The sequence below is a fragment of the Macaca thibetana genome, chromosome 15 (assembly GCF_024542745.1).
Source record: "Macaca thibetana thibetana isolate TM-01 chromosome 15, ASM2454274v1, whole genome shotgun sequence".
Classification (NCBI taxonomy): domain Eukaryota; kingdom Metazoa; phylum Chordata; class Mammalia; order Primates; family Cercopithecidae; genus Macaca; species Macaca thibetana.
This window is the reverse complement of record NC_065592.1, coordinates 72,401,950-72,411,315: the sequence shown is the minus strand read 5'-3', so window position 1 is coordinate 72,411,315 and position 9,366 is coordinate 72,401,950. Positions and strand designations below refer to the sequence as shown.

Here is a 9,366-nt window from a genome sequence, read left to right as displayed (position 1 = left end):
TTTTTCTCTTTTATTTCCTTCTTTATTGAGGGGTAATTAGCTGTTGTTTTGTTAATTTGTAAAAAAACAAGATCATTAGCTTTTAGCCTTTCTCATTTTCTAACATATGCATTGAAAAGCTATAAATTTCACCGTAAAACCCACACATTTTGATACAATTTAATAATTTTACCATTATCATTTCTTATTTCCATTGTGATTTTTTTCTGTGAGCTACTGGCTATTTAAAAGTTATTTCTTAATTACTACATAGTGGGCTTTTCTAACTATCTTTGTGATTGATGTCTAGATTAACTATTACTGTGGGGCCCAAAGAACATATTCCACGTATTACAACTTTTCAAATACTTCGAGACTTGCTTTATGGTTCAATTTCTAGTTAATTTAGGTAAATGTTTTAAATGCTCTTAAAAATAATGTATATTTTTAAGTTATTGAATTTAATAATCTACATAGATCACTTAGGTGTAAATTTTGTTAATCAGCTTGTTCATATCTTTTATACCCTTACTGAAGTTTTATTCAGTTTGTTCATTTTATACATTAATAAGTGTTTTAAAATCTCCCATGATAGCTGTGAATATGTATGTAACTCCTTTAAGTTCTATTTTTGTTGTCTACATTTTGAGGCCATGTTATGAGGTTCATACACACACAGAATTGTCACATCTTCCTGGTGCATTGAAGTTTTTCATCGGAAATTGACCTTTTTATTATTTGGTAATGGTATGGCTGATATTAATATAACTCAGTATAGCTTTCTTTTAGCTATGTTTGCATGGTATATCTCTTGCATTCTTTTACTTTTGGTAGCCTCATGTTCTTACAAGCATTATATAACTAGGCTAAAAATCTGTATCTTTAAGTTGAATATACTTTATTTACATTTGCAGTAATTCTGTTTTAAATTTTAAATGTCCCATATTATTTACTATTTGCCCCTCCTGTCCTAGATTCTCTTTTCTCTTCATTCTTGCCTTGTAAATTGATTTAAAAAAATTATTCTATCTTCCCACATATTTCAAAGCATGCACAATTTGCTATTTTGAAATACTCATTGTAAAAATTTTAGAAAATATACAAAGTGCAGCAAAATTTTATCACAGAGTATCATGTAATCATTATATTTCTTTCCAGTCACTTCTTTAAGGTGTGTACATAATTTTATATCCTTTCTTGAAAAGTATATATAATAATTTTTAATGTAGCTATCTTTTTTCCAAAACACTATTTAATAGTGAAATGCTAATGCATTATAAATGGCATTACAGTGTATATGTAAAATAATATATGTAAAATTATATGTAATATATACATTACATATATACATATTGTATATGTAACTGTAAAACATTTTTACATATATACAATTTTACATATTTTAAGTCTCTTTGTATTATTAAACAAAAGATTTCACAGGTCTTGGCCTATTATATTTCCTCAGAATTTGCAGGAATTATTTTAAACATTATACATTTAAATATTTCTCAGATTCATAATTTTATGAATTATTATAATTAAAATTCTCATTATAAAGTTTAATCATGGATACAATTAAGTGAAAGTCCCAAACTTATAATTAGTTATTATTCTGTGCATGTACATGTATACAATCAGATAATATTTTGTCATTCTTGGTATTCTATCAGATATCTGTTTAAACTTATGAATCACAATGTACAAAATATCAAATCTGATACACTTCAAACATTCTATCCTGTTTTTACACAATCAGCCAATGGGGTGGTCACATCTGCAAAAGTAAAAGCCAACTAGGTGAAGTGGAAAAAGTCTGATTGTTGATTCAATAACAGGATTTCCAAAATAATGTTTGGATAATGGAATTGTTTGATCCGGTCATTATTTCTAACAGGTAGTTTTAACATTACCAAGCATACCTGTGCTTTGCCTTACCTTAACTAATCAGGCTGATCAGCAGCCAGTTGTTCGTCCCACAATATTCATTGCTGTTTGGCAAAATGGGACAGCCACCTTACATCCTTCTGGATGTGATAACTCAATGCACACATTCTCGCCTTTTGTCCATACTTGTGTTCCTGAGATGATCACTTACCCCAAGACCGGTTCAATTAGGATCAAGAAGAATCCACTCCATTCTAGGACTTTTGATTGTGTTGTTGGGGGAAGTAAACTCTTCCACTTGTCTGCTCTGTGGTGTTATGATCCCAAAGCTTCAAGGGACCACAAAAACGGAGTTTAAAACTTAAACTGTGAAAGTAGAAATCAGGCTGGACGATGGGAAGAGACATCATGTCCTGAAGGCATCACCTGAGCCCTGAATCCAGTTATACCTTAAGATGATGTATTCCTACTCTTTTAGTAAATGAGTCCACTCCTAATCTTTTAGTACATGAGTCAGTAAACACTTTTCTTTTCCAGTAGATCAATTTGAGTCAGACTTTCTGTCACTCACAACTGAAAGTCCTAACTTCAAGGATCCTACACTTTCCTTCATAGCACTGGTCCCATGTGATGTTACTATTACTTCAGTGCCAACCTCTGTCAGTAGACTACAGTCTGTATGCAAACAGCACCAGTATCTCATTTGTTCAGAGCTGCATTTCCAATACCTAGAACGATTCTGAGCCATTACTGGTACCTGATAATATTGAATGACTGAATAAATAAACCAAGCATTTTCTTAGCCATGTTCCCAAAGGTATTAATAAATGAACACTATGGAGCTATTTTTATGTGCATGACAGTTGTTTCGAGATGAAAATACATACATACAGATGTATATATAGTTGTGCGCTTAAATTTGTATATAGTAGTCATTTCCACAGAATCAAATATTGCCCGTGATCTCTGACATGAATGAAAACAATGCCTCTTTCTTTGCTCTGTGAACTTGGAAAAACTATTTCTTTGAGCCTCTGTTTGCTTACCAGTGAAAAGTGCTTACCTCAAGGTAGATATTTGTAAACAGTAGTCTCTTGGTAAACAGAAATATTACTAGTACAAGGAACTAACTAGATAACCAGAAGAGGAGAGAGAACATATAGTCAGTTGAAAACCAAAGTGCTTGCGTGGACAAAAGCAAAGGCCAGGGCTGCATAACACTGACATTTTTATTAGAATTCATTTGTAACAAATGGAACTTGTGTCAGCAAAGAACTGATTTTCATACAGACTTCTTTCGCCACCAATGTAACGAAGTAAGAAAATAAAAAGCACGCCTTTCATTCTGTAAAACATTTACGCGTACTACTAATTAGAGGTAATTGTATTTTTTTAACAAGCCATTTTACAAGTTATTTTTTTAAATTTTTCAGTCTATGCATCCAAAACGAGAGCAAAGAACACAACTGTTATTATCTTTGTAAAGACACTCCAAGCTGGGATGGCAAAGCCACATAACGGATGGATAGAATGGATCTGTAGCCTTCTGATCTCTGCTGGAGTATCAGGGCACCCATAAACCCAAAAGGAACCAAAACCCAAAAAGAAAAACAAAAAGGGAATTAAAAACAAAAGGAAGGACTTAAACAAAGCAAAACCGAAAATAAACAGGAAAGAAAAAAAAATACGTGCATTACTGCAGACTTTTTTCCCTTCCTGTTTCTATGTTGTGTTATTTACATACACACAAATGAATTTCCGAAGCAGTTTCTTACAGATGGGTTCAAGTAATATCATTATTGGGTGTAGAATCAATAGGGCAGTGCATAGTACAAAGGTATAGAAAGTGCAAAGTTCCCTAGAGGCCCTTCCCTCCCCTGGCTGTCCTCGCCGTTTTCTAACCATGCAAATCATTTTTAAAAAAGAGCTAAAATAAAGTTCTGTACAAATCACTTTTTATATATTTTGATTTTTTTTTACCATTGTAACTAATTACAAAATTATACATAACTACACGTACATAGGTAAATAATAGCACCGTACTGGTTATGATGATGAAAATAACTGGAAACTCGAAAGCTTGTGGTAATGGCAGATAAAGATGTTTTACCTGGGAAATTAAAACTTGGATGGTTGTACAGAAAAGCACAGAGTGGAATGCACATCAATGACAGTAAGGGAGTTAGTTCTAGGAACAGCTCCTGAACAGTAAGATTCCCGCAATAGTCTCCGCCTCGTTCGTCTATGGTATGCATCCCATTCATTTTCTTCTTCTGATTATTGTCATCTTTCCCTTTGCCAAATGGGCAGTTTTTGTTTCAGGGAGAGAAGCTGCTCATTGGCCAATCATTCTGGTGTGCAATGCTCCATCGGATTCTACATGTCCAACAAGGCATGTCTGGATGATGCAATGTCTATCTGACCCCCTTTGTTCAACTAAAAGAAAATTATAGCACTGAGTAATCTGGCACTTGGATAAATCTCCAAAAAGATACAAACGAAAAGAAAATGATAACAGACCCACATAGTGCACATTCTTCTCTGGTTCTGATGTAGGTTAGAGAGTCTCATTCTGAGGTAGCCTTCTAGATACTTTTTTTAAGTATTATATATATTTTCTTTTTTTTCTTTTTCTTTGTTTTTTACAAAAGTGCTCAAATACAATGCTTGCAAGTGTTTGGTCTCTTGGATTTCATTCTGCTAGCAATGGGAAAATGTGGAAAACAAAAATCCTTCCATGCAGAACATCCATGAAGCTAAAATTAAACCAAAGCAGTATACTCATACCAAAACTCTTTAAGAGTTCCTTGGATATTTTGAGGATTATTTAAAATCATGTAAAATGTGGCAAACTCATGCCATCATCCATGGCTTCCTATAGAATGTTGGAAGAATTGGGGGTTTTATATATATATTTTATATATATATTTTTTTATTTATATAATATATATATATTTCCCCTTTTAGAAAAATTCTAATGGAATATCAAATATATTCCAAAGTTGCCAATGATATTTGTTACTAAAATAAGTTTGGTGCAGTTACTGCATGTTCCAGAGCAGATTTGGAAGGGAATATAAATAAAACAAGTAGCTTTTTCTGATGTTGACGATTATAAAAGGAAGAAGGGCCCTGATTATCCAAGTGCTTTGGGCTGGTACAATCACTAACATCCCCGACTTGGCTGAAAACTAGGAATGCATATTATTCAAAGAGTTTTTGTACATGTGGTAAACAGATAATGCTTTAATAGAAAGAGTAACAGATACGAACAGTGAATGGAAATACGAACCAAAAGCTAAAAAGAAATGCTATTAAAATAGGCATCAATTATAAGGCACTCTAAATGCAAAACTAAAACCAAAACGAAACAAGGTACAGCACTTCCCAGGAATGCTGTATGCCACAAAATGTTTCTGACTGAACAGAGTAACATGAATTTGGCTTTGCCCCTGTTACATATCATAAATGCAAATTTCATAGCACATACTATAGACAATATACGATTGAATACACTTTTTTTAAACAACTCGATAGCTGATATATTACAACATTCTCCCCTCCTAAAGGGATATGCACTGACCTTTCCCACATGCACACCTCTTAGCTATTTAATAATTTTTATTGCACTAGAGTGTTAGAAATATTGAACTTTGTTGGAAGCCTGACAAAACAGAATTAGTGAATATGATTGGGTAGGTGGGGGGAGATTGGGTAGGAAATTAGGGGGTGAGGTTTGACAATCACTGATGTGCATTCCTCATTTCCCTTTAAAAAATTAAAGTTTTGTGATATTAAGAAATACCAATATGTCAAAAAATTAAGAATAAATGGAAAGAGATGTTTACAATAGCTTTTCTACATTTAAAAAAAAACTAAATCATGGAAGAACTGACTGATAGCTATATCTATTTTTTGTGTGGACACACTGTCTATATATACATAGACACCCTTGTAAAATTTGGATATATATGTATATATGTTAGCAGCAACTTTATACTTTGCGCCTCCCTGTTGATTCCAAAATCAAAACAAAATAATAATTATCTTTGATAATTTGAAGAGAATGGGTACTTTCTCACCAATCAAAACTGAACAGAAGTGTAAAATTAATATATCTGACGAGATTGATACTGTAGATTGAGTATTGCACAAAAATGTGCAAATTTTCAAATTATTTGATATTTCTACAGCAAGATATTACAGATAACAGTTCTACAGCTTAAAAAAACCTACGATTTGGAAATAAAAAATGAAGAGTTATGTAACTTTTTTAAAATTCACTTTATCGAATGATACATTTTGTTAAAAAAAAGTTTACACAGTTAGAAATGAAGCACAGGTCAGCAGTATCTTTACAATACTAAAAAACTAAATCAAGGACTTTCTTTTTAAACATTCCCCCCTCCCTTTCCCCCTAAAATGTTATTATGAGCAGTATGGTGGGAAGGGGTGATGTCAAAGCAGAGTCCATTTCGCTGTGAGAAGCCACACCAGCACACATCTTGGGCTGAATTGCAGCATTCTGGCAATTTCTCCTTGTACCTTTCAAACAATCCTGAATAAGATGGTGGTTCTTTGCTGTGATTTCTTCTTCCCTTGATTTTGAATCCTTGAGGTATCTGTAAATAAAATCCTTCAGATGCCTCATCAGTCAGGATTCTCTTCATTATTTTTCAGGTTAGATTATTAAACTGTGAATTCTTGGTCCACCTGGAATAATTTGTTTTTAATTTGTTTTGTGTGTAATAGTCCCACTAAGTAGTTGTTAGCTAGAAGTTAAGAAGGACTTCTCAAGTGCCCTGTATGGCTCAGAAGAGACTCCATGGATATTGAAGGGCCTGTAGTAAAAATCCAGAATGGGTCAGGGGTTTCTACGTTGCATAGTGATCAAAGCTGCCCAGGTACTCTAGTGCGGCTCGATAGCAAAACTGATACTGATCCTGCAGGAGACAACGAATGGGGAGAAACAAAGGAAGGGACCATGAGCATATTTTAATAGAAAAATAAAAATCAATATTGGATAACAAAATTACATCTATATGGGGCGAAATCATACTTTTGTCAATTGATCTAATCCAATGACCAATTGGTTATAGTGAACGAAGAAAAATTAGCCACATGGAGTGTTTATTCACTTTGCCAATCAATTTGACTAAAATGATCTCCCAATTCCAAGCAGTGGCAGGTCAAGTGTACACTTCCCAGACAAGTGTTTTCCAAGTAGTATCAAACAATTACCACCAATTGAGCACATACACTTCTTACATGCCTTATAAACAGATAATGATGGAAGTCATCCTTTACAATTATCTGCTTGTGATAATGAATTCTCAGTTTAAATATATGAGAGGCTGATACACAAACTGTCCTGAGAAAAATCTGAATTTACTTATCTTCTGAGCTACTGCCAATAAAATTTGAATTTAAAAAAAATTATGTTTGGATAGTAGAGCTTGCAATGAGAATCACTCACAGTCATTTCAGCTACCTTTTGGCTGGCTCTCTCACTTATATATGATGTTCATATACAGCCAGAAGGTAGCTGGTGCGGCACAACAGGCACACAAATCCATTTACACAGGGCACTGGACTTCCAAGCTTTTCATCCCTGAAAATGGCTTCACAAGATTGGCTGCCCACATCAAAAAATACCTGTAAATTCGGCCCAATTCTGTGTGATTGCTAGCTGTCTGTTATAGAAAGGCACACACTAAAATAAAACGGTATGAAACATGGCTTTTTTCAGACAACGAAGAACACTATCATATTGGAATAAATTGAAGCATTGTTGGAGAGATGGAAAAATTACAATTTACAGATCTCTATAGGGATGAGAAAAAGTAGGATTTTCCCCATAAAAGAAATCTATTTTCAGTGGCCAACCAGGCTGAAAGTAGATAGTTTCTATTTTGCTTAAATGTGTATTTTTCTATAATAAAAATGGTAATGCAAAATAAATGGTGTTTACTTTCCTATCTTGTCACAGTCAGTTGCTTGGCTAAGTGTTCAGGCTTTTTAAATGTCCAATTTCCTTCTGTAACCCCCAAGACCCATTAAGTTTGTCAGGCTGACAGAATGTTTTGAGTATTGCAAGCCACACACTTGTACTACTTTGAAATCAGTCTGAAAGATACTGTGGATGATGAATTGAGGAACACATATAAGTTGTATAATTTGGTGGCCTTTTGCAGAACATAAACTATCAGTAATATCATCTTTAGAAATGAATGCTCAATAGACCAGACTGGCTATATCATAAACTCTTATTATTAAGAGAAATATCCAAATTGCCATATTAATTATTGGAATAGGAAATGTGGGGCTAATATAATATCTCTAGGCTTATCCAGAATCAAAATGTTTTGAATGGCCATTGTTAAGACATGAAATATAGAACAACTGATACCTCTGTAGGCACAAAGAGGGAGAATGGAGAAGTTAAATGGGCTGAGATTATTTTATGTACTAAGCATTATGCTTTCTCTCTATATATAATATATACTATAGGAAAATGAATATAACGAATTTTATGAAATTGCCATTTTATTGGTCAAAAATGGTCCAGTAGTGAAATTTAACATAGCTCAATGTAACATATAATCGCACGTAATTTCTATAGCAACACTAAAACACTGATAATCTCACCCCATTTAAAAAGGGGGAAAATGAGGTTCAAAATTATTAAACGGTTTGATGCTTTCCCCACAGTATTATGTGTGTGGTGTTGAGAGAGTCTGGACTCCAGGAGGTCCAAGCTAGCAAAACGTAGGCTCTTGAGATGTGAAAAATGCAATGGATTTTCTCACCTCTGTCTGTACCATAGCTGGTCGTTGTGTTCTTAACATTTTGACGGTCTGGAAGATATCTACGACTCCTTCATATCTCATTCTTTCCAAAACAATGCTTAATGTTATGAAGACTCCAGTTCTTCCAACGCCCGCGCTGCCACAATAACAAAGGCAATGTTACTGGGTGAGAGGCTCACAGTCTTGGCACATTTGCTTGGGTGTGGACATACTTCTACCAGCTTCCACACTCCATATTTCTTTACAGCCATGTTCAGGAAAACGTGGTATCGCATTCACCAAATGGTTACTCTTGGGATACTGAGTTGTAACAGCATGTGATAACGAGGGTGAAGTAATTAGGAGTAAGTCTAATAAAAGGTCTTTTCAATGGGGATTTATACCATTTTAGAAAGACCAAGGAAACATAACAAATGAAAAGAAGAAAGGGTATAAATAACATATAGGTTTATATTACTCATGGAGATTCTGAGATTTAGAACTTGCCTACTTAATATTTTTAAAGTATGAAATAATTCAGAATAAGGTGAAGTGAATTTGGCATCTTCAACTTTTCTAGTACATTGTTCACATTTTACAGTTACTTAAAATACATATGCAATGCCCCATAACTTAAACATATTTGTCTATAACTAGTCAAATGTTTACACTGGTTTTATTATGAGAAAAGAGATGCTATAACAGGGTATATATG

At 33.8% G+C, this 9,366-nt stretch overlaps 1 protein-coding gene across 37 annotated transcripts in view; it reads right to left on the bottom strand.

Moving 5' to 3' along the window:
- Window positions 1-3,074: 3,074 nt before the first annotated feature.
- The window catches only part of PTPRD (protein tyrosine phosphatase receptor type D), a 2,337,809-nt gene continuing 2,331,517 nt past the window's right edge, over window positions 3,075-9,366 (bottom strand). For all 37 annotated transcript variants that reach the window (XM_050761934.1, XM_050761936.1, XM_050761930.1 and 34 more), the window contains 2 exons: window positions 8,673-8,808; window positions 3,075-6,806 (listed from right to left, as the gene is read on the bottom strand). In XM_050761934.1, coding sequence (XP_050617891.1) covers window positions 6,738-6,806; window positions 8,673-8,808 — 205 coding nt within the window. In that variant the 3' untranslated portion in view covers window positions 3,075-6,737. The remainder of the gene's footprint in view (window positions 6,807-8,672; window positions 8,809-9,366) is intronic.